General features: G+C 39.3%; 2 protein-coding genes across 14 annotated transcripts in view; one reads left to right on the top strand and one right to left on the bottom strand.

Annotated features, from left to right (window-relative positions):
* The window catches only part of SLF1 (SMC5/6 complex localization factor 1), a 32,452-nt gene extending 26,668 nt beyond the window's left edge, over positions 1-5,784 (top strand). For 5 of the 6 annotated variants that reach the window (XM_028747999.2, XM_028747995.2, XM_028748000.2 and 2 more), the window contains 2 exons: positions 194-376; positions 4,493-5,784. In XM_028747999.2, coding sequence (XP_028603832.2) covers positions 194-376; positions 4,493-4,986 — 677 coding nt within the window. In that variant the 3' untranslated portion in view covers positions 4,987-5,784. Of the gene's footprint in view, positions 1-193; positions 377-1,343; positions 1,598-4,492 lie in introns of all 6 variants that reach the window. The other variant, XR_003708784.2, reaches the window with a different exon arrangement.
* Positions 5,785-15,168: 9,384 nt separating this feature from the next.
* The window catches only part of MCTP1 (multiple C2 and transmembrane domain containing 1), a 173,285-nt gene continuing 162,281 nt past the window's right edge, over positions 15,169-26,172 (bottom strand). For all 8 annotated transcript variants that reach the window (XM_077936211.1, XM_077936215.1, XM_077936212.1 and 5 more), the window contains 4 exons: positions 21,036-21,145; positions 19,700-19,809; positions 18,688-18,785; positions 15,169-17,113 (listed from right to left, as the gene is read on the bottom strand). In XM_077936211.1, the coding sequence (XP_077792337.1) occupies positions 17,042-17,113; positions 18,688-18,785; positions 19,700-19,809; positions 21,036-21,145 (390 nt within the window). In that variant the 3' untranslated portion in view covers positions 15,169-17,041. The remainder of the gene's footprint in view (positions 17,114-18,687; positions 18,786-19,699; positions 19,810-21,035; positions 21,146-26,172) is intronic.

The following is a 26,172-nucleotide window of genomic DNA, read 5'->3' as shown; positions in this document are numbered from 1 at the left end:
TGACACTGAAGTAGATCTTTGCCTCATTTCATTTTAAAAGTATAATACAGAATTAGCATATTGATTTCTCAAAATATTCGTCATAGCACTAGTTAGAGGGGGGAAAGGGTAAACAGAATCTGAATGACAATATTATGAACATCCTGCTACTAATTTTACTGTTTTCTCAAACTTCCCTTGATTTGTAATTCAGACTATGCTGGCTGGACGCCTTTGCATGAAGCTTGTAACCATGGAAACACTCTGTGTGTCCGTGAAATTTTGCAACATTGTCCAGAGGTAAACCTGTTCAGCCAAGTGGATGGGGTGACTCCCTTGCATGATGCCCTGAGAAATGGACATGTAGAAATTGCCAAGCTTCTACTTCAGCATGGGGGTGAGTGTGTTTGTGTTAAATATGCTTAGAAAAATTTGAATCTGTAAAAACTGCAGAGTATTAAAATTTGAGGGTGTTCTTGATGTGATTTTTGAAAGCTAGAGGTTTTCATAAATATTGATGTGCATCATGCCATATTTATACTCATTCATCTTGTCAGTTAAATTATTTCAGTAAGCCCATAACTTTGGCTGCTTTCTCACATTTGCTGAATTGCAGATTTTTTGTAAAAGCTGTATGAACAAGCAGTGATGTGGACTGCATGCCTACCAGGCATTTTTCACAAAATCTGGATTTTAAATTAATTTTTACAATGTACTGCAGAAATGGTTAGCTTAACTGCTTTGTGCTGCTTAATTTCATTGTGTTTCTGCTTATATTTATGGTTATCCAAACATTTAGGCTGCTAATTCTGCTTTTGAAAAGTCTAGGTTTTTAAAAATTGGAAGGGAAAGGGTTAGAAATAGCTTACTTTAGAATTTTGCTTTTTTTTAAAAAACAAAACCCACTTAAAGCAGTTCAAAAATTACAACATTTTGTGTATACCCTCCATGAGATGTTTTCCCCTCACAAAATACTCATCTTCAAAGGAGAGAAAGTATATATATTTTAGAGCATTTGTGTGTGCCATATATAAACACAGAGTTTATGTAGCTCATACCACTACTCTGCATGTCAGTTTAATTTCACATATTTCATGTTTTCAGATTTGTTATGGCTATAGCAATTCTGCTGTGTGGAGTGCAAAATAATGTTCTGTACTTAGATAGCTTTTAGCTAAACTCAGCCAGAAACACAAACATTATACTGGTTAGTCTGTTTTATAAGACCTCTGTGCATTTGCAGTCTTCTCCTGCCCCCTAAAGGCTATTTTCTTTGTCTCTGGCTGACATTCTTTCGCAATCAATACATCCCTTGCTCTTCTCCCTCTTGTGTGCTTGTGCTGAACCTTAATGCTGTCTCCCAGGTGTTTTATTTATCTACCGCACCATGCGACTGACACGCCAAGCCAATACCTGGCCTCACTTCAATCGGTCTAAGTGATGCAAGAGCCAATATTACCGAAAGCCCAAGTCTTCAATAGAACGTGGCATTACACTGACAGATGTGCATTTTTCCTGGGTGTCTGTGAAGAATGGGCAGCGGATGATCCCCTTGTCCTAGGGGAGAAGATCTGCTTGCACTTTCATTCATCAAGGTCCTCTTGCAACAGTGCAGACGGTGTGTGCAGAGTTATCTTGCCTGTCACATGCCAGGCCTTCACCTGTCAAGCAGTTTGACAGAAGCATGGCAGGAACTAGGCTGCACATTCAGTATACAATTGCTGATTATTGGTAACTAAACTTTATAGAGTCCTTTGGCACGTCCCTCACCCATAAGCCATCCTTTTTAGTTTTGGGGTTTTTTTAAATCTACACTATGATGCAATATTTACATTTGAAAATTAAAATATTGCTCTTGTGTGCATGGCCCTGTCTCTGTAGGCACACAACCTGTTAATTTTATTGATGTGTTATACCATCTTTTTCCTAAAGAGCTCAAGGAAATCCATGTTTCTCCTCTTTTATTTTCCCAACAGTCCTTTGAGGTAGGGTAGGCTGGGAAATAGTGACTGGCCCACGTCTCCTACTGAGCACTAAGGCTGAGTGGGAATTTGAATCCAGGTTTTCCTGGATTCGCCCTCCCATCAGATGTCAAGGAGATAAGTAACTATGCAACCTTTAAAAAACATTGGAAGGCAGCCCTATATAGAGATGTTTTTAATGTTTAATATTTTATTATGGTTTTTGTATATGCTGGCAGCTGCCCAGAGTGGCTGGGGCAACCCAGTCAGATGGGCACGGTACAAATAATAACATTTTTTATTATTATTATTATTATTATTATTATTATTATTATTATTATTATTATTTTTATTTATTTATTTATTTATTTATTTATTATTCCTGGTCTTGCAGTTTACCTTTCACAAAAGTAGGCTGCTCTTCTCTCCCCCCCCCCCAGATCCATATGTCACTTTAACATACCATTTCCCCCTGCACATTAAAGCATTTCAGTTAAGTACATTGCAGTTTCTTCATGACTAAAAACCCTGTGCAACCAGTAATCCATGGTAATTGAATTGTTGGTTAATTTATTTTATTTTATTTTTTAAAAAGGCTGCAGCTGATCTATCACTCTAGTAGCAGCAGCAGAAGGCTCAGACCACATTGCTACACATAAAAAGTCCTCCAATCTAAGAAACGGAGTGTCAGTACTGATGACCTGTTAGGTAGAAGCAAGATCATTAAATCCCTCTGACCTGTCTGCCAAGCAGGTGATGAGTGATGCACTCATAGGCTTGGGTGTTAGATAGAGGCTTGGGCATTTAAACTGCGCACGACAGTCTTCTCTGTATACAGACACCATCCCGGAAACCGTTATTATTTATTATTATTAATTTATATACCGCTTATAGGCCAAAACGTGGGTGAATCTAGGCATGCTTTTCTCTGTGTGTGCTTGCTAGATGCAAACACATTATTTGACTCTGTGAATGTTTAGGGGGTTTATGGAATAAAAACTTAAGCCCTGGTTATTTGAGAAGCTGCATTCTTGCATTCTGTCCTATTCAGCCACTAAGGAAGAGTTACTTCTGGTTGATCCACACAGCCCAAGGTTCATCTGACAGCCAAGGCTGTTTGTCTAGAAGGCATTCAGTGCAATGACACATACTCCCTCCTGATAAACAGCATATCCTAATAGTTTGTTGCTTTTGGTGCATGTAAAAAATGCTTTATGCAAGCAAGCTATATTGCCTTTTCTTCTAATTTTGTAGGTCTTAGGGAAAGTAACAAGAAACTATATTTTTAGCATATCTAATCTGCTGTTTCTTATTGTGCCACTGTTTAAACTTAAAAATACGTTCTAAACTCCAGTTCATACCTTGACTTGGCAAGGGAGTGCTGAAACAGTGTGACAGAGTAGCAGGAAGGCCTTCCTTTGAGTTTGAGTTGGGTTCTCCATGTGAATGCTCAAAGAAAGTTAGTTGGTGGCATTTTTCTTTCTCCAAAATAGTAGGTAAGAGATCCTGCTGACTTGTAAGGATGACCAGCTCACAAGACCTTTCTCCCACATTTTGGAGGCAGAGAAATGCCACCAACTACCATCCTTTGGCATTCACATAGAAGGCCTGGCTCATACTGAATGCTATCTGCCATACATAAGGAATTCCCCCTAAATGTATGAACAAGGCTAGGATTCTTTATACATGTGGCTGAGACATGTGAAATGCTACGTAACTCAGCTCCTGGCACAGCCTTCTGCCCATGCGCTCAACTTCATTGAATGTTACTATGATTTGTAAACCACTTTGAGTTTTTATTACAATCTATCCGTATATAAACATTGTGAAATAAATTTGTCACCATGGATGGCAGCAGTCCCCATTTTATATTTGTGTACCCCAAAGTTTGCTTCCTCATTTCCTTTTTATCATCTTCATCTATCAGTATCATCTATTTTGTGTGTGTGTCTTGCAAAACACATTTTGTAAACCTGTATTTTAATAGGTATTACCAATTTCTTTAAATATACTGAAGCATGATACATATACAAAGAACTTGAATCATCTGGTTGTGTTAACAAAAAGAAATCTGTAGTACACTGATGAGACCAGGAAGTAGCTTTTTCTCTAGAACAGTGGTTGCCATTTGGTGGTCTCCGGACCTCCAAGGGTTTGTGGCACCCTTCGCATAACAAAAACTACCTTAGAGATATACAACTTTTCAAAACCACAGGGTCCATGGCTTGGAGTTTTGAAAAACAGGGGTCTGCAGTACTTAGCGAATTTGGATCCAGTGTTCTAGAACATCCAGCCTATGACTGACTCACCACATGACTGCGAGGGTGAGGAGCAAAGGTCTTAGCAGGGCATTTCACCCCATAATCTTTAAGGCACATAGTCTACACCTGAAAGAGGCTTAACAATTCTAATTCGTTTGGGAATTAAAATGTGATTTGTTAATCAAAAAGCTTTAGATGCTGCAGACAAAACTGCAGATACTGAAAAACAGCCAGTTGTTTAGCTGCGCTAAATAAGCTATTTCCTATTTAATGTTTTGTTTCTTCTTGCAGGACCAGTATTGCTACAGCAGAAAGATTCTGAGGGGAACCTGCCACTGGACATCATAAAGTGTGAAACAACTAAGCAGCAACTTTTGCATCTTGTTAATCCAGAAGAGAAAGTTGAGGAATTCCATGCACAAGTGGAAAGCAATTTTCATAAAACACAGACAGAATTTTGGACGGTCTTATATTGCAAGATGTTGCTAAACTTCTGTTCTGTATATAAGCTATTTAAGCCTTTTTCTGTAGCCTTTAAAAAGCTTGCCTGCTCCAAACCGTTGCTGATGACAGCTGATTGTTGCAAGTTTAATGCTAGCTCTAGCCATTGGTTCCTAGATCTTTATTTTAGAGAGCTTGAAACCTTTCGACATCTCCCAGTGTATCTTCAGAAGATGATTGAGGAGCTTAAAAGGGGCACAGGTGAACAGCAGCAAGCTTTTGCAGCAACACTACAGCAGATTTCAGTGGAAATCCAAATGTCTAACTGTTATTTGGCCAACTAGCTTCCAAACTAGGACTGCTTGCCAAAAGCTGATAGTCTTAACACTGGGGTAGCTAATGTGTCCTTGGACTCCAGCTCCCATCAGCTCCATCCAGCTTGACCAATGATAAGAGATGATGGGAGTTGTTGTCTTGGCAGCATCTGGTACCTCATTGATCCTGGTCTAACATGTTTATCATCTTCAACATATAAGCATAATACCCTTGCCTGGTTGACCTACTGATCCCCACAAGGGACTAAGACTGTATTTGCCTGATTTAGCCGTAACACAAAACTGGCTTCCTACTACAATGCGAACAAGCTGTACAGAATATCAGGTTTGCACACTTTCCTTTCCCAGAATAGAAAACCAGAATCGTCTGTTCCCAGTTTTGCACTAACCACATTTTCCCTTATGCTGTTTGAACTTGGGAAACTTACTTGATCCTATCTTGTTCCCACTAATTAATTAAGCAAACTGTTTTCTCACATGCTGGCTTGTCCTCACCAGCTAGTTTGTAAACAAACTACTCTCCAGGCTCAGTCCTCATAGGAAACTGAAAGTGGATGCTTCTTACTTGGGCACTACAGCACATTCCCATCCTGGGAAACTGGTTTCCCACCAGCTGTGAAACAGCCCATAGTCTCTTAAAATGAGGGAGGGGGGTGAGCTCCAGCAACGATTATGGCACCAACTCAGGGGATCCTTTTACTCCATCCTATCAAGCAACACTTCATTTTGTTGGCTACCTCATTTTGTTGACTGCAATCACTAATCCTGTATAATATTTTTGTTAATAAAATTGTTTTTGTAATTTGATCAATATTTGAATAGAGTACTGTATACGTGGTTCATTTACTTTTAGGAGGCAATATACTACCACAATCACACACTGCATTCACAATTTATTTGAGAATAAATAAAGATGCTCTTGATCCTAATACTGTCATTCTCAAATTATGAGGCAGCCCACCTTGGGTGGTGTGGGGGAATTTGGAAGATTTAAGGCCACTCTAAAAGGTAGGGCATGTTAATTATCTTGTCTAGGAGGCGACAGTATCTAGGGGAAGTCGAAGTTTCCATAAAACATGCCCTAAGATTGGACTCTTATTAAAGCTTTATAAATGTAATTTGGAACCAAAAACCATTCAATAAATTAAAATGGTTGAAGCATAGCTTCATTATTATGTATTTGTAATTTGAAAAAAAGTATTTAAAAAAATCCAATGCTGATTTGAAACAAAATTCAGGAGCACCTTGGGCTAAAGCAGCACTTTGCAAGTTAAGTGGGACTGGTGTGGTAGTGTTGGACTAGGACTGAAGAGGCCTGGCTTTGAAATCTGTCATGAAGCTCACTGGGTGCTCTTCGTTCAGTTACCAGATCTTAGCCTAACATACCTCACAGAGCTGTTGTGAGACTTAAATGGCACAGGGCCTTGAACTCCTTGGAGAGTAGGTGTACTCAGTTTCTAAATATGCCCATGCGAAACCCAAGTGTAGAAGCTGAGCACATCATCACTTGTCCCAACTCTAAAAATGGAACTAGAACACAGCCACTGTAGATAGTAGCCAACAATAGCCTTCTCAGAGGACTAATCTACAAAGGATTGTGTACAGAACTCTTTAATCCCAAGGCATTTTGAGATTTTATTTTGCAAGGTAAATATTAGGGAGCTACTCATCTATGTAAATCATAGAATCCTATAGTGTTGGAAGGTACCCAAAGGGTCATCTAGTCCAACCCCTGCAATGCAGGAATCTCTTTGCCCAATGGGGCTCGAACCCACAACCTTTAAGAGTCTCGTGCTCTACTGATTGAGCTATCCCAAATAATTAACTTATTTAATCATTATTTTGAATAGTTCAGTGAGCCTTCTGCCTTAACCATAGCAACAATCAATTCTAACAGAGCAAGCAAAAAGTGGCCTTATTTTAACAAAACAAACTTTACCAGTAGAAGAAGTGTATCTTTTGAAACATCCATGTAATAAAATATACTACTTTCTTACACAATGGTTTGTTGCTTTTGCTTGCACAAATAACCAAACACTTTAATACCTTCCCCTTCCCCAAACCCTCAACCAGACATTTTGATGAAGTTTGGCTCAGTGATGTTAGAAGCATTGTAAGGTTACGTCAGCCATCCTAATGATGTGATGTAATGCTCTAAGAACAATAAGGAGGGCCAGATCTTACCATCAGGGTCTCTGAGCTACGTACAGGTACTGTTCAGAACACAGAAACATGTTAACATGTTGGGACATTTGTATAATACAGTGATTCAAATAATTATAGCACCTAGAGACATTGGTCTGAAGTAGTCATAAAATCACAGAGTTGGAAGGGACACTGAGGATCATCTCGTTTAACCTGCAATGCAGGAATATGCCAGTGTCCCATATGGGGATCAAACCTGCAACCTTGTTATTATCAGCACCACACTAACCAACTGAAGTCCTGTTACAGTACAACCCAAAAAATACAAATTTGTGTTATTTGTGTTGTAATACCATCAGAACAGAGATGATATGAGCGAAGCATAAATACAACCAAGATTCAAGCCTATTTCCTCAAGCATTACTTGTTCAAAACACCACAAGCATTTCAAGAGCAATGTTAATATATGGTCACATCTGAAGGTGTCCACTAAAATTTGGATTATAAAAACCTGATTCAATACCAATTTCTGCTAAAAATGTCAGTCCCACGCTAAATATTTTTAATGTGTAGGACTGGTTGCACAAGCTGTTAAGAGTAGAGAGTAAATTGCAGAAAACATCACAATTCATAAAAATGAATTGTGAAAGTTCATTTATTAACAGTGCTTAAAGTACACTTCCCTCTGTAGGTACAAAAAAAGTTTTAGTTAATATAAACCACATCATAATGCTCTAAATTTTGCTTTCTAAATCAGTATCTCCACTGAAAGTTCTTCCATGTTCACGTGAGCAAGTGCTTATCAGCATCTTAAAACCACACTGCGTTTAAAGTATTATTTTCAAGTTTTAATTGTTGGTGACATTTCTGACCATGCTGAGTTCCCCATTTATCTGTACAGTAGCTTATATTTTCTGCTTCACAGTAAGTCTATGTTACCGAAACAACTCTGATCCTTATGTGCTTTTTTATAATGAGGTCTTATTACATTATCTGAAATGTCCTAAAATTTCTCTGTTATGTGCTAAACTCTCTGAGAAGAATAAATGTGATGTGTCAGTTTGATGTGGTCAGCCTATCATTAGTTTAAACCTTTTCAAAGCAGACCTTCTCTGTGTGGGGGACATGCTATCTATAATGGCTCTTAAACTGCTAAAGATGGGGTTTTTTTCATATGGATACCATGTGGATTGATGATAACGTAGTCTATCTCCTCTATCAACCCCTTATGATTTTAGGAGTGTTCATGGAACATGAAGAATTGCTTGTTCCCTGATGTGCCTTTTCAGACTCAGCACAAAAAGAAGGGAGGGAACTGATAAGATTAAATGACTGAGTACACTTATCAAAGGCTCTGTCATGGATGTATTTATAGGGAGTTCACTCCTGTTATTAAATTAAGACTTTTTTTACCCTTGGCAAATTCATAAAAAACCCTGCTTTTGAAAGTATGCGGTACTGCAGCAAAGCTGAAGTAGGTGTAGGAAACAAGCCTTTGAACTATTACTGACCTGTTTGCCTACAAGAACTTCCAACCATCCTTAGCTTTGCTATCCTTTCAAAGACAGGCTACATCATGATGCTTTCTGAGTCCATAGCAAAAAAAATATTCTATCCCCAAAGAAACTGGACTGCATTCCTCTCATTTTATGGCTTTTTCATTTAATACTTGCTGTGATGGCTCCAGTTTTTCTAAACATAATCTTAAGTGAAAGCCTCCATTATCCCTAACAATGGTTCATGGGAGATGAATTTCAACAGTATGTGGTGGCATTTTACCTATTTGGGACTGCTGGCTCTCGTATGCAATGCTTCCAGGATGTTAGTGAAAAGCTGCCTAAATTGAGGAGGACAGAGAAAAGATCTAATGTCCTGTTTCTCCAGACAACCAAGAGATGCTTCTCAATAGCCCTCAGTGTGGAGAAGGTTGCACCCACACAATATAGGAGTCAAGATCAGTATTTCAGCAATTACAATGCTGAAAAGGAAAGGAAATGTATGAATAATCAGTTTGCAGTCATATAAATCGATGGGAGAGAGTTCACATACAGGAGCATGATGGAGTGTGATTAAGGACTACTTCAGGAATGGGAACTGGCTGCCTTCCAGATGCTGGAGTCCAGCTCTCACCAGCCTCAGCCAGCATAGCCAATGGCCAGGGATGTCAAAGTTGTGGTCCAGCAACATCTGCATGTTTTGGAGAAAGTGGATAGAAAGAAGTTTCTCTCTCTCCCATCTCCTAGAATACTAGATTCGAGATGCCATAATTCTACAACATGGGACAATCCAAAGAAGCAGAATGTTGGGAGAACAGAAGTACTTCTTTGCATACTGCATTGTTAAAGAATGGAATTCAGCTTGAACAGCTTTGAAAAGGTGTTGCCAAATTCTTGGTTAATAAGCCTAACAATGGCTACTAGTCACAATGACTATATTTTAACAGGAACCACGAGAGACTGCTGTTGCACATATGTCCGGCTTGTGGGGATGCCGTGGACAACTAGTGGTTCCTTGGGAGAAAAGGAGGCTGGACTAAATGGTCATTTCCTCTTAAGTTCTTGCATGATGTGGTGGTAGTGATTTCACCACTAGTGCATAGTTAAAGGAGAGGTTTAGATGTTAATGCAGATGGCTATTTCCAACGTTTCAGGAATGCAGAATTAACCAATTTAAAAGGAAAACAACATTGGTTACAGACAGGTTTTCAGGATTGACTTTGAATTCCTGAGGCTCTCCTGGATCATTGCCCGAAAATTACAGCACCTTTTATGTTTTAATAGAGAAATGACGGAATGAGCATACCCTATTGCGACTTTGTGATTGCTACAAAAGAATTTTAGTTTCAGCTCTTGCTTAGAGCCCTGCAGCATGAACAATTACATTTTGCCCACATTTGTAATCCACAAAATAATGGCTGCCACATCTAATGGCTGCGCTAGAGCAGTGGCATAAACTTGCGGCCACATTGTGGCCATTCTTCCCCTTCCTCCCAGAATGCTCCTGGGAATGATGCTGTGTCATGACAAGGTGCCATTCCCAGAGGTATTGCATCCCAGAAAAGTTGCTTGAAGTGGCATTAAGTTTGTCATTCATTAGGTTTTTAAAAGAGGAGGGGGAAGGAAAAGAACCACCCTCAGCAACCTTGCATTTAAAAAGGTAAAATTAGAATTACTTTTAATTTGCCCATCCTTTGGAAGCAACCAATTACCCCCTCCCTCCCTTTCACACGGGACGAATAGTCTTACAAAAATAGGCAGAGGAATATATTTTGCGTAACTTGAGCCCCAAAGCATTTTCCTTCAAATGACAATCCAAGTTGGGACTTATTTCACTGCAGCAGAGGAGGCAGAACAGAGCCAGTAGCCATTGATAGACAAATTAATGAAGGATAAGACAGATGGCTTTACATCATGTGGGAGTTAATTCCATAGTTTAACCATGAAGAAATCCTTTGTTTAATTCTGCCCTGGATCTACCAACATTCAGCTTAATTGAACCCCCCAAATTATAATGTTATGAGGGAGGGAGAAAAACTTTTCTCTAGCTACTTTCTCCACACCATGCTTAATTTTCTATGCCTCTATCATGTCTCCTCTTGTTTTTCTGCAAATGAAAAAGCCTCAAATTTTGAAATCTGAAATTTGATGATTTTGCACACAAGCCAAGGAGAATTGAGCTCCCTATGCAGCTAATGGGAATGGGTGGGGGTGACAATTTTGCTTTCACTAAGTATTGGCTGAACAAGCACCCGATTCCCCTCCACATGTGGTGGGAGTGTCCCAAAATCCAACTATTCTGGACAACAGTCATACGAGAAATATGTAAAATAACCAAGCAAGTATTAGAAACCACCCCAGAAATGGCCCTACTAAACATCTTCCAAGACAACAATGCCCACTTAGCCACAAAGAACTCAGAACCCACGTACTCTCAGCAGCCAGAAACATCATAACCAGACACTGGAGAGACCTATCAGGAATAAACATGGACCAATGGTACCAAATAGTATGGGAAACAGCCTTACTAGAAAAAATAACCAATAAACTGAAACTAACATGGGGACAAATGGAAGAAGATGCCTTCACCCCGGTATGGCTCCCCTTTATCACATACACAGCCCAACAAGACAATGACAAAAATCCACCAACAGCATACAAATCAATATGGCTAACCTGATCCAAAACACCCACCCCACTCACACATGAAAACAAAGATCACTACAGCCAATCACAAATGAACAACCACACCTTAGGCCAACCCCAACCTCTCTCACCACCAAAGGAACACAAGTGAACAGCAGAGAACCCGCACAAGCAACGCTGACACAAAACCCCACATATATTAAGTAAAATAGAAACATCACCACCCAACCCCACCCCCACTCATATTTTCCCCCCCTCCACCTCTTTCCCCCATTCTTCTTAATGTCTCAACAAATGAAACCGATTTGTAAAAAAATATTTTAAAAATTGTTACATGGGGAAAAAAATATGAGAGACATTGCACATACCTTTGTAAATCAAGAAAATCTTTAATAAAAATACATTAAAAAAAAAAAACAAAAAAACAAGATCCAATTCAACTGCCTCTATCAAGCGTGGGGCAGGCGGACATGATCTGGGGAAAACAACTGCAAGAGCCAAATTGGGAAGCCTGCAGTTCACCATTTCTGATTCATATGCCCTCAAAAAATACAAATATATTTGTGAGGCAGGAATTGCCTTTGCAGAAGCCATGCTGATTCTGCTTCAGCTAGACTGGTTCTTCTATCTGCTTCATAAATTAATCTTTAATAACGTTTTCCACCAGTTTTCCCCATTCTTGGTTGGGGGAAAGGGGCAGCTGCTTGCAGGATCAAGCTGAGTACAGCTTTTCTTGACTGTTTGAAACTTTTCTTAGCATCTCTGCTTTAATACTGTACCTAACAACATCCTTATTATGAGTATTTTTGTTTGCAATCATCAGTTAACAGACTATGTTTACATTTATAATCATTACAGGAAGCTCTCAAGACAGTGTGCGGTATGTGAGAGAGAACAGGGACAGGAAGAGACTACCGGCTACTCAGAAAGTTTTAACTTCTGCTTAATTCTCTTCCCTGTCCCCAAGTCTGCCACTGTTTCAGATGTGCTGCAAAGCACCCATCCATTAATGGCAAGCCAAGACCTGTCCAACTGCAGTGCATATCACCTTAAAACATCTAGCAGCTTCCTCCTTCAGCCACCACCTGGAGGTGCACAAGAACCTTGAATAGTTTGATGAAGGCTTCCTCAGCCTGATGCCCTCCCAATATTTTGCCTGCATCAGCCCCAGCCAGCATAGCCAATAGTCAGCAATAGTGGGAAATGGAATCTTTGTTGGTCCACTTACCCAGCCAGTCCTGATATTCTTGCTGCTATGTTCCTCCTCCTCCTCCTCCCCCCCCCCTGCTTGGGAATGTATGAGAACACTGGCTTCACTATTACCCCACCCCCTGAACTGATTGACAGCCATGTCAGGCTTGTCAGCTTGAAGTAGGCCCCAGCTGGAGGCTTTGCTGGGTGTGGCAGCTGAAGGAGGTGATTTTCACCACCTGCTCAGCCAGATCTACACTCACTGCCACACTCCTCCTTCTCTTTGTTTCCCCCCTATTTGTGGAGCACCTGGCACCATTGTTGTCGGTTTTTAGGCACCAGGCAAAAGCATTTCTATTTACTCAGTCCCTTGGTCTTTAATTGGGAGAGTAACCAGTTATGTCTGTGGACTCTTTGTGCCCTCCTTTTAAGCGGTGTGGTACGTAGGATGTCATACATAACACACAGGCATTTCCTATCTTGTTTTTAAATTAGGTTTTAAGGTCCCTTGTTCTTTCTACAATATAACTTGTTTTGAGACACTTTGGCGTAAAAAGCAGCAAATAAATAAAACAAATAGTCCGTAACGTCTGGAGGGAAGCAAGTGGAGGGAAGCTTGATCTGACACATCACAAAACACTTAGCAAAACCGCACAGGGGTGGCATGGTGACAATGGGAAGAGTCATGCTATGATGAGGTACATCTCCGTATTCTGCTTCCCATAAGCAGAGGCAGCAGATTGCAGCCACTCTGACAGGCCTGGTTCCTGTCAAATCTCTGAACCGAGTGCACTCTCTGTTCTACAAACTGCAGACCTAGCCAAATATTCCTGGTCACTAGTTTAAAATGGTTGCTTTTTCATTTTGTTCACTGTTTCAACTTGTAGGTCTGCTCAGGGTACCAAGCTCAGAACTTTGCAGTTGCTTGCACTTTAAAGCTCCCATGTCTGAAGCCGTGCAAACTTAAGACTACATCAAGGCTGCACTCCTATATACACTTATTTGGATGAAAATTCTATTGAACTTGATGGGAAATACTTCCAAGTAAAAGTACATAAACCTCAGGCTCAAAGGATCGCTTCAGACCGAACTGTGGAAAATGTGACTTGAAAGTGTGACCTGATTTCCACTCTACTGGATTAAAGAAAAACACAAACACCCAAAATACTATTTCCATCTCTCTCTCTCTCATTGCATTTCAAACAGTAATTCATGAAACATCTACTGTGAAAAATGAACATTTTTCTCCCTAAGTGATATTTGAAAATTACAGTTATGAATGGATTTTAGCAGTAGACAGAAAACCTAAACATTTTGCAAATTTCTTTTGTCTCTCTCAATAGATTTAAAATTGTTTATAGCAAATGTTGTTCTACTACAAAGCAGCTTTATGTGGTTCTGAAAGCAAATGCCTTTTTAAAAAATGCCTGAGGTGAGTTATCAAAATAAGGACACTAACAGGTGTAGATGCTTACTCCAGAATTAATTTTATCACACAGAGCATCTTGAAACACTTGACGCTTAAGGCAGGATTATTCCCCAAAGAAGTTTCCTTTCCAAAGGAGAACATCAACAGCTTACAGACAAGTCACTAACAGAAATATGAAAAACTTGGTACTAATTATTTCATGCAAACTCTCTTGCATGGATTCTAAGCTTGTAAACTTAGCAGTAACCCTTGATAAATGTGTGGAAAGGCAAAGCATGTTCTCAGGCAGGAAAAACGTGGTTTATTTACTCATTCAGCAGCTGAAGTCCAGCTGTGATACTCTACCTGGTGCTATGGAAAGATACTGCTGAGTCTCATGATTACGCAGCACAGAATATGTATTTGGCACGCACCTGAATTCTATATGAATTTATGGAGTAGTCCACATTTGGAATACCATGTGCAGTTCTGGTAACCTCATCTTAAAAAGACCTGGGAAAGTACAGAAAGGGAAAACAAAATTACTACATGGATGGAACTTCCATATAACAAATGGAGAACAGGAATGAAGCCGATAAAAAAAATGCATGTTTTGAAGAAAATGAGGAGACAAGGTTTTATCCCTCCTGTTTATTAGGACTTGGAATCATTCAATGAAACTGACTGATTAACTGTATATTCAGGACAGGCAAATGGCACTTTTGCACACACCATGCAATTCATTTACAGAATGTACTGACATGAGTTTAGATGGCTTCAAAAGGGGATCAGACAAACTCATGGGTGATAAGCCCTAATGGCTATTAATGGTAGCTGATTGGAATCTCAGTACTCAGCGTGCCACTGAAGATACAGCAGGAGAGGTCTGTAGTCTTTATGTCATCCTTGTGGGCTTCCTAGGATCATCCCTGCATTGCAGGGGGTTGGACTAGATGATCCTTAGATCCCTTCCAGCTCTTCTATGGTTCTATGATCCGGTTAACCATTGCAGAAACCAAAAGGCAACAGCCCCCTGCAGGTGAAGAGCTCAGATGGGGTCTTGGGAGATCCAAAGGCAGCAATTCCAAGTGCATTTATAACTCTAGGAGAGAAAATAACGTCTCTAAGCAGTCACCAATATTACTTTTAATTGCTGGCCCCAATCCAAAGTGGTCATTATAGATGTTTTCCCATCAATACCGTTATGCAAATTGTGGACATTTGCTCTCCCTGAGCATGGGAGAGTGGGGAGTATATGAACTCTTTCTTCTTTATCCCGTAATGTTTCACACAGTAAATCAATCGTTTGTCATATGAGTTTAATGGCATAAATAAGTTAGGTCAGCATTTTGTACAGGGGGAAAAAAAGCCCACAGAATGATAGATAATAGTAAGTGAACAAATAAAGAGAAAAGTCTTCATGTATTATGTAACAGGTTTTCACTGTGAACAAAATATTCCAGACTAAAAGAAATTATCAACATTAATACAGACGATTCAATAGGTTGACTTCATTAATGGCATATTTGTTCATCAGCAATAAACAGAGACACGACCTGCATACATGTGCATATTGAATAAGTCACGATCACCTGGCTACATAACCAGAACATGTTCGGGTCAAGTCTTCCCTGCAGATACATAACTTGTTTGGCATTCTTTCAAGCATGTTGTATAAATAGGCAATTTCAAAATAGTTCTTTTGTAAGAAACAGCAACACATCTCTAAGATAAAAATAATTTTCAAAATCAGCTTTCATGAGAAATGTAGTTTAAGAATACCTTTAGATGTAAATTAATGTATATACATTTTCCTGTGCATATACTATTGAATATTTCTCTCTCAAAAAAAGTACTATTTTAACAGTAAGTAGTGCAATAGAATCTGGGAAGCAGCCACCACGCAGACTGAATGTTCTGTAATGAAGAGTGTGGAATCTCTCCCCCCCCCCCTCCGAGGGCACAAATCCATTAGTTCTTAATTGGTCCTTTTGACATCCACTGCAGGTTTTCTGTAAGGACTACATGATAAGGTCCTTAGGTGTACAGACTCAACTCAAGAGCTCCACTGGTCACAGTTTAAGAATATATTCCTAGCCACTCATTATGCAATGGCAATGTTTTGAAATGTAAACTATATTCCCATCTGCCACAATTTAAAAAATGCTTTCCACGCAACAGGGCACTTAACTATCAGGAGGACTGATTAGGTGAATCAAATGAAGAAACAAAACAGGTATATAAATTCAGCCCACATTGTTTCTTTTTCATTTGCCACAGTACTAGGTCAAGTGCTATGCTGTAAAGCCTTTTAAAATGGCCTTTTGATTAGGAAGCAAACAGATTTTAGTATTGACATACTATATGTGCACAAAAGGTGTTCACAGCCTGACACCTGAAGCAATATGGTTTTAATCTGATAATATTTCTTTCACTACTGAACGATATGCAGGTTCTTCACTAGGCTAAGTAAGTACAAATCAAGATTAGTGGCAATATAAAAAGTTAAAGATGCAATCCGTTATAAACCTGGCAGTATTTTAGATACAGGTATATTTTTTTTCAAAGTCTTGTGGTGGAATGATAAAAGTGTTAAAAACTTCTTTAAATCTTTGGAGCTCCAGTAAGACATTTGCGTTTAGTGTATATATAGCTTGCCTTTTAGGCAAGCCCTAGTCAGTTTGTTTATTTGCAGCCGGGTCTAATTACAGTTTTATTTCTTTTGGATGAAACACACAAATAAGTGCCTTTGCTCTGTTCTTCTGGCAAAATGTATAAAATATAAAAAAGAGTGATCTTCTTTGGATAAAAGGATGGGTCATGCATAAATCCTCAGTTAGCTTTTAAAAATTAACCAGAGCATGAGTTTAAAAATGTATCTTTTACTTATCCAGTCATGTGTGCCTATCATATCACTTACCATTTCACATTCATGCTATAAATGGACTCCAACAAAACTTCAGCTTAAACTAAATTTGAAGCCTTCGTCATAACTCTGTCCAACTTCAAGTGCAATTTCACTGATAAATCCCTTTGTACAGTATTTATAAATTTTCCCATTATGAATAAAAGGCAAAATAAATAAAGCTTAGAGAGAGGAAATGCTCCTTAGGTCTAGAGCTTTTTAGTTTTATTTTCCCCTTGAACAGATGATGGTCTCCTCAGCACACGGATTTGGCTAGCCAGGGTTGTTTTTCTTCCTCTTACTTGGACTGTGGGTAGGATCATGTTTCAGTTCTTGGTACTGCACCTGTTTAAACACAAAGTTAAGAGAGAAATTTCAACTCAACACAACCACAAGATTTTTTTTTTAAAATATCCATGCAAAGGAGTAAGGAAGTATTCTTGCTCTCACACCTACAAGCTATTTGAGCCCTGCACCCAAAGGTCAAATACTTTAATGTATTGGTAGGAGGAAAAGCAACACAAGGAAAATAATGCCAGGAAATAATGCAGTATGGTGGCAGAAACTTCAGTGAAGTCTCCCCCAAGGGATACGACTTTAAAAATGAACAGTACCTACTTTATAAACTTCTTTACAGAATTGTAGAGTTTGAAGGGACCACAAGAGTCATCTAATCCAACCCCCTGCAGTGGAAAAACCTTTTGCCCAACATGGGGCTCCAACCTATGACCCTGAGATTAAGAGTCTCTTGCTATACCAACAGAGAGCTCCCAGTTGTATACTGACAACTTCAAAATAATGTGGCCCACCTTGTCAGGAACTTTAAAACTGCAGGTATCCAGGTGTCTTTCTACTGATGTTTCAGCTATTTTAAACCAGTTTCAAATTCAACCCTCAGTTAATGGAAATATTCATAGCAAAGAAAATGTTTTATATAAACAGACAACACACACTTCTGCAAATATGATTTTATGTGCAGAGTGTGCAACAGCCTTACGTTTTTGAAAATGTCCCCATCATGCAACGTACTGTTCAAGAATAATTTCCACCAACAGCGAATGGTGGCGACAATTCCATATGACCATCTTGCTGCTATGAAATACTGGGGAAAGTTGTCTGCTTATACAGTGGTGCCTCGCAAGACAAAAAGAATCTGTTCCACGATTCTCTTCGTCTAGCGGTTTTTTCGTCTTGCGAAGCAAGCCCATTGACAGCTTAGCGGATTAGCGCTACAGCGGTCTAGCGGCTTTCAGCGATCAGCTGTTAAGCGGCTTATCAGCGGAACAGCTGATAAGCGGCTTAGCGCCTTAGGAAAAGGGGGGGAAAGCGGGGGGAAACCCGCGGGGACTCACAAGATTTTTTCGTCTTGCGAAGCAACCCCATAGGGAAATTCGTTTTGGGAAGCGCCTCCAAAACGGAAAACCCTTTCGTCTAGCGGGTTTTCCGTCTTGCGAGGCATTCGTCTTGCGGGGCACCACTGTAAGCTGGTTCCTTCTGCTTTCATCTTCCTGTTTGCTACCACAGGCTATGCATGATTGAAGAGAGGAGTGTCTGGCAAAACAGTCTGGCACTACATTGTCTCTATATTTGGCACAGGGGCATGCCAAGTGCAATGCTTTGCCGCCCCCACCCTCAAACAGCAGGCCTCTGTGACATATACATAGGCCTATTTGGAATGCAGAACTAGTTTTAAGATTATTATTTTTTAAATCCCCACAAAAGAAACCCATGCCTATTACAAAATCCATAGACAATGAATGGAAGCTTTTGAGATTCTTCCTTGTTATATATATATCTATCTATCTGTCTGTCTGCCAGAACTCTAACTGAAGGTATTACATTAAAAATTGGCAAAATGTGAAATTAGCACTACCTGATAATAGTAATTAATGAGTTTAAGATCAAAGTCAAATGCATACCAGTTGCACATCTGAAGGAACTCTAGAAAGGAAATCAAGTACTTCATTGTTATCGATTGCATATGGACTTCGGAGCTTCTTTGTAAATTTATTGATCCCTAAATAAAGTGATAAATCATATTAATACATTGTCCAGTGGCTCTTACAATGATATTAAGACACAATTGGCTACAACCCCATTCTTGCCAAGTGCTCCTATGATTCTCACTTTTCTTCCTTTCCTCCTTGGGGCAGAGGGAATTTTGATTTTGCCTTCTGGTCCCAACTAGTAAATCAAACAAACATTTTTACTAACTAAAGGCCTCCCAAGTTTAGTGTTTAACTGAAACACCTTTTAACTCTCACTCACCACATGCCGTTCTACACTGCTGGTTACTTTAAAGCAAGACTAGCCAACATGGTGTCCTTAAGATGCTTTTGGACTCCCATCATGGCCAGCAAGCATGGTCAATGGTCAGGGATGGCAGAAATTGCAGTCCAATAACATCTAGAGGGCACAATGTAGGCTATTCCTGCTCTAAAATACACACAAATGCACACTTTAAAAAATGTATGAAGCAGCCTGTGTAATATACATGTATCTTTTTCTGTTCATTTAAAGGTGACCTCTCGTTGCTAGTTCATAGGAACTGCCTCTATATATTTCCATTTGATAAAAGGCTAAACAAAAGCATATTGTCCTAAATGTGCTATATAAATTGAAATGCCACTATTTTTATATAAGTGGTGAAAATAAATCAGAGTTATATCTAGACAAAGCTACAGCTTGATATATGAAGAATCCTCATGGATACATGTTTATAGCATGATTAAGTCTAAGATGCTGGGCAAGAAAAATGTGTTTTGCAGGTGAGTCTAAATCTTTACACAGTTGTGATTTCTAACTAACCTGTCTGTTTCCATCATGTAGTAGCTTCCTGATCATAAATACAGAAAACTACTGACAATATAACTCATCCCTTATAAACAGTTTGTTCTATGTGGCATAGACAGGTTTGGAGGCTTTACTTACCCCAGACAAGGACAATGTATCTCAGTGGAGTGAAATACAGGATGACTGTGAACACACAGAGGGCAACGATTGCCAGCCAGCTCAAGAACGGAACAGTCCAATTGAATGTACTGAACGAAAAAATTAACAGAAGTAAGGCTTGTTGTCTCCTCCCATCCCTTCCTACCAACTTCTTAGCAATTTGACACACTGCCAAATTGAACATGGTATTGTAATGAAATGAAATGAAGAAGGGGAATAAAATACTCTGGGACCCTTCGGTTTTTAAAAATAGTTGCAAGGTTGTATTCTGCAGAAAGAGAGACTACTGAAGAGGTCAGACTGATTGGACAAATTTAGCCTGGCAGATTCCCTTTAGTTGAGAAAATGTCCCTTTGCATAACTAAAGAGATGGTGAAGTAGAGGTGATCTTGCTATGTCTTTCTTCCCCCTGCTTCCCCAGTTAGAGGTCATCTCCTCAAGGAACCTCTCCATCTGAAAGACAACAGTAGACTTGTAGCCTTGGAACAGAGTCTGAAATGCAAGAGTCCCCTAAGAACCAAATGGCAGAGTAGGATGAGTGAACCTTCCATCTTATGCTGTTTCTGTATAAATAAACCTGATTTCACATACATGCCAGAAGTCTCCAGTTACCTTCATTCCAATAAAAACAACACAGGGCACACGTAGGAACCCCTAAAACTTCTCACCGCTCAGAGCTTGGTGAGATCCTGCCCCAAACAGGTGCTGATGGCGGTGCCGTGGGAGAGGCAGGAGAGACAAAACACAACCAGCTGCCCTTGCACAAGGCTCTGATTTTTAAACAAACCCATTTTCATTGAAATCGGTCAAGTTGCTTTCAAGTGAGTTCTTTAGGAATGGGTGTAAGTCTCTGAAATCCTTTTGATTCTACCCACCCCATCTTCTCAGGCTCTTGCGCTGAAGTTGCCCAAGAGCCCATACAAATAACCTGTTTGCCCCACATCAGCACCTAATGTGCTCTTGCCATTTGGCAGGATGATACAGAGTACCAGTTATTCTCAAGAGTGTCAGGGGCAGCTTGGCCATCTGCATGGTATCTCTTGTCACGAAGTGTTAATCCTATGAACTATGATTCAGAATTATTTCTTCCTTCAGAGATGCACTGCTATTTCTGTTCTTTACTACATATTTTTTGTAAAATCCCAATAAAAATTACAAACAGCGGCAAAACATGTATAATGTTATTTTGCAATGTACATCATAACAATGTTTTTTGTCTAAATTAAAACAGGTAACATTTCACAACTTCCTTGGGGAAACACAGGCATGTGAACACCATCTGAGCGAAACTGAGCACCAGTGTGTCAACACTCACTTCTTTATTCTTTCTCCAAAGGAAGCCACTTCATCAAGGATGTTCTGGACACTGACACACACTTCCTGGATGGCATAGAGCTTATTCATAAATCCTTTCTTTTCACTGTCCTAAGGATTATGAGAAAGAGGCCAAATCAGCAATCAAAGGCAAGTTTTGCTGGTCATACTGGAATTATTACAGTTTTCCCTAGAAACACATGGAAGCCACCATTAAAATTGTCTGTACGTACGTGTGTGTGTGTGTGTGTGTATCACACACACATTGTGGAATTGGTTATTTTCCTGTACTTTGAACTGTGTGCACAGAGGGCATATAAAACGAGTACGCAATAGTGGCTACCTTCATCTGTCACTGTATCAGTTTCTTAGATATATGTTCCAATAATTCAGCAACTTGGTTTATTATTATTATTATTATATGTTCAGGATGCCAATTTCATATCCTGTGCACTTTGGTAAGAGATAAGTATCAGTATATTACCAGCTCACATTTCTGAAATGCATTTTCTGCTGCTGACAGGAGTATATCTACATTTCAAGACAATAAAAGCTTCTTTGGTGAAGTAAGAAACCAGACACACCTGGATTCTAAGGACAAGCACTTCAATTTTCCAGGGGTCGGCAATGTTTCTGTGCCTTTCCCCCACTGTATTAGAAAAGAGTGGTGGTATGCTGTTCTTAATCATAGGGAAGTAAAAGTACACATTTTGGAGATAAATTAACTTCAGTACTTGATACACAATGGCTCAGTGCAGACAAAACATGGTTTGCCATGATGTCAAATGGGCAAAACATAATTGGCCAATAAACTAGAATGTGGACTCATGGTACAAAATGACTGATTTGGCAAACTAAGACTAATAAGACTAATTGACTTTTGCCGTTGACCTATGATATGCCTTACTATATCAACTGACATTCCAATGAAGCCTAAAACATATTAATATTTGTTAAAGGCCCATGGATGTCATGAGCAGGATTGGATAAGGTTTTGGGAGGAGAAGCTTGAGCTCCTCCTGTTCCTCTCTCTTTCTTCCCCAACTTCAAAACTCTATGTCCAAAACATGGAGCCAAATCATTAGTTGGGATGATAAAAGCTTTATAAATGCACAGCATGTTTTAAACACACAACAACATGCAAACTTTAAAAATGGTCAGGGACCGATGACGTGACAAGACCAAACTGCAAGGAGTATCATAAAAGTTATGTTCTCTGTAGTAACCGTAATAATTTTGGTATATACACTTTGCCACAACTTTGTTAATATATTCAGAAAAGTTTATCTGAATGTTTATTGTTGTTTTATTTTTATTTTTAAGTAATTGTTTCACGTCATATGCTCTACTGTAAACAAAGATTAATCTCAATGCAACCATGTTAAACAGTTTAAATATGAAAATGAATAAAAGCTACATTACAAAAAAAAGAAAAGTTCTGTTCTGTTTCAATATGTCTTAAGGTCTAATAAGTAATAGTTTATTAAAATAATATTGGCTTCATTTTTGCACCATTGTTCTTTAGAATGAACTGGAAGAATGAATCATCAGTTAGCATTTAAGTACCCAAATATTACTGAACTAATTGTAATGATTCAATATACATTTGGATACCATTCATGCTTAGAAATGACAATGCATTTTTTAAAAAACACTTTGCAAGGGTCACTTTGTTTCCCTTGCTCCCTGTGAAAATATTAGCCCCAAAACCCTGTTCTTAATGATCCATGCCACTTGGATAACATACATCAAACTATACCCTGATATTTCCTAAGTGTTTATCTCCTAAGGGAAAACCTCATTCAGGAATCCTACATATAGTAAGCATGGTTGTGCAGTTGTATCCAAAGCTGTAGACCTCTAGGATATATAGGATTTTATTTTAATTAGTCATTTTGCTGCTGAAGCATTCTTTCCAGCAAATTTGATGATATAAGAGGACCATGAAACAATTATTCTGTTCATTAACTACTAAGTAAACAATAATCCAGCCTCAAGTCACAACTGTTTTCTGTTCCTACTTACGCCTCTTCAGTTTAGATTCCCAGATCTAAGCGTATCTTGATTCATCATCAAGTATTGTGTGGAAAGAATGCTATCAGAATAACAAAAACCATACCCCTTTCTCATATCTCTAGAGCTCAAGAGAGATTTATTTGGAAGATCCTGAAGCTATTTTTCTTTACAAATATTTTAACAAGACCAACTTGTACCTTCTTGAATGCACATCTGTTCTAAATTTCCCCCCTTAATGGAAAGGACCACTATACTGCCTGCATTCCCACTGCTCACTCCTCTTTGGAGCTTAAAGGAAATTTGTTGACATATTCTGAGGCAAGCATAGACAAAACAGCATAGGAAAGAGGAGGCAGCCAGAAGGAGAAGGGTTGAGGTTTGCTTAAACTAATTCCACATGCCCCATGAACCATTAGCTGTTTTTTATTTCCTGTTCCAAAGATTTGCAGAGAAAATAATCCGGGCAGGAGAAACGCTACACTTTTTCCTAGTACGCTGCTGTGTGAGCCGCCACCAGCGAACCAAAAGTCCTTAATAATCCATTTTTCAAACACTACTGGTATTTCCTGTCCAAACAAAGATGGACTGTAACTGGAATCAATTTTATCATCTGTATGGTTACAAGTGCCAACTTTCTGGAAATAATTGTCTTTTAAATACTGGGTAAAAGTGCAAACAACAGTTTTACAGCTATTTAATTTCCATTGTATGTTTGTGTGTGGTTAGTTTAACAAAAGCAAGGGGTTTTTTTTTGTTTGTTTTTACAGGGGAGCAGATTGGAATTAAGTATTAGAGTTGTCAGGTTAATCTTGTTGCTTGTCTGGAATTCAAAAAAATCAAAAGGGATTCAGTGTGTGTGTGTGTGTGTAAAAATTTGTTCCTCTAACTACTCTGCAGTAACTTTTATAAGGTGGTATAATATGCTACATAGCAGAATAAAATATATAGACCTTGTTGATTCCACATACTACCTAAACATTTCTAAATCCAATACGTACAATTTTCAAGATGGGTGTTTTGTCAAGATTCTGAAAAATCTTCTGCCGTTTCAGTTACTCATAAATAAATCAGCAGGTCATGATTTCCCCTCAAAACATATTAATGTATTAAAAAGGCAAGAACAAAAAGTGATGCACATTATTTACTTTTGCCCTCTCCTCTGGGAGGCCAAGCAGGGCTCCTAATTGGCTGGCTGGGGTAGACTCTCCATACGGCAAACTGCTTATGAAATGGAGGAAAGTTTTCAAAAGCAGTTTGTGATTTTACAGAAAGGCTACCTGCTGAAAGAAACCAAAACCATCTAGTGCAGGCTCTTTCCCCCCTTAATGACAGAATTTGGCCTGCCGCACCAGATAGTTCACAAAGTTCTAGGCCGTTTTTTCAGACACAGAGCATTCCAGAGAGTGACATATGTCACTGAGAGCTGGAGGACCTGTTGTAATAGTCAGATGCATATTTCTAGCCTGCACTTAACGTCATGATAGCTGAATGAAGTGTTACTTCTGTTTGGAAACATTTAATTCAGGGTTTGATTTGAAGAACTAGTCCCAGAGGCATGTTGAAAATACACCAGAGGCAGAATTTCTGTGGAGGGGCAGTGGAAACAGAATTTGCAGAATTCTATCAGCATGGCTTCAGAATCTATGAGTTCTTGAAATGGCTTTTGTAGCCATGGGAACTACAGAACTCTGAAGAAAACAGTCAGAAATGTAAACAACCAGAGATCTCAGTCTTCTGAATCTGTAAGAAGGGAGCAGGATATATTCTAAATGCCATGTTTATGAAGATGCAAAATCTTGCTGCAAGGATTAAGTCCTTACTTGTTTATTCTAATTCTGAAAGAATCCTATGGTTAAAAGAGTCTGAAAAATGGCATCTGAGATTACACAGTAAAGAACACAACTTTATACAGCTTTACTTTATATAGCTTTACTCAGAAGTAAATTCAGCTATGTTCAATGGGCTTGCTCCCTGGTAATCTGTAGCCTAAAATCTTGCAGTGCATCCTCACATCCTAACACACAGGTCAGGAACCTGTGGCATCCCAGAAATCATTGGGACTCCAGCCCCTGTCAACCCATGTGGTCCATGCCACAGATTAACAGGAGCTGCTGTCCAACTACATCCAGACTGCTCCTGTTTCGGGCTCCAAAAAGTCACTCGTGTGCCCTCTAGCACATTTTAAGCTGTGTCTCAAACACACCAAACTACTCCCCACCCCCCAATGAATTGTTTTAGGCATGTGTGCTTTTTCTCCCTGTTGCGTTTAAAAAAACCAAAATCTTCTAGACTTCACCATACGAGTTCATCCAAGTATGTAAACATCTCACCTGTTTCTCAGTGGTTCCCCTTTTGCCTCCTATCCTGTTTGCTCTCTACCAGAGTTCAATATTGGAGGGAGTAATATGTCTGAAAATTAAGTCTTTGGAAATGGAATACAGTTTACTTTCCTTAATGTGATATGACACTTCAGTCAGCTCCATCTGAATTTAAGAAAATTCTAGCAGCATTGTCATGCAAATATTTTTAAAAGTTCTTGTAGCACATAGACTGGCATTTCATAGAATCACAGAATCTTAGAGCTGGAAGGGACCCAAGGGCCATCTAATCCAACCCATAGCTGTCAACCTTCCCTTTTTTTTGTGGGAAATTCCCTTATTCCAGCGCCGTTTCCTGCTGCTTCCCACTGCTATCCCAGATTGTTAGATATCCCGTAGACTGTCCTCGGGACAGGTGAGGCTGCTGATCTCTTATTTTCAATCTGAAAGTTGACAGCTATGGTCCAACCCCCTACAATGCAGGAATCTCTTAGCAAGGGGCATGAACGTGCTCAGGCTGGGACCCTCACAAATCACATCTTGCTAATGCTGGCATGGAGGTTAAGATTTGAGGTGAAATCCTTGTTCCAAACTAAGCTCTTATTGTGTGTTTTAAACGCGTCACTATTTAGATCTCAGAGTAAACTATCTGGGGCAGCAATCCTTGCAAGGTGGATCAGACAAAGGCCAGGACAGAGATGTGCAGCTCTACAATGTCTGAATCTACAAATTTGATATCCCCGTGTATAAATGGAGGAGTTAATACATCACGTAAATGTGATAAAGGCAAGCAATTTGACTGCA

The sequence above is a fragment of the Podarcis muralis genome, chromosome 11 (genome assembly GCF_964188315.1).
Source record: "Podarcis muralis chromosome 11, rPodMur119.hap1.1, whole genome shotgun sequence".
Classification (NCBI taxonomy): domain Eukaryota; kingdom Metazoa; phylum Chordata; class Lepidosauria; order Squamata; family Lacertidae; genus Podarcis; species Podarcis muralis.
Note: the sequence above shows the minus strand (reverse complement) of the source record. Positions and strands in the feature narration are given on the sequence as shown.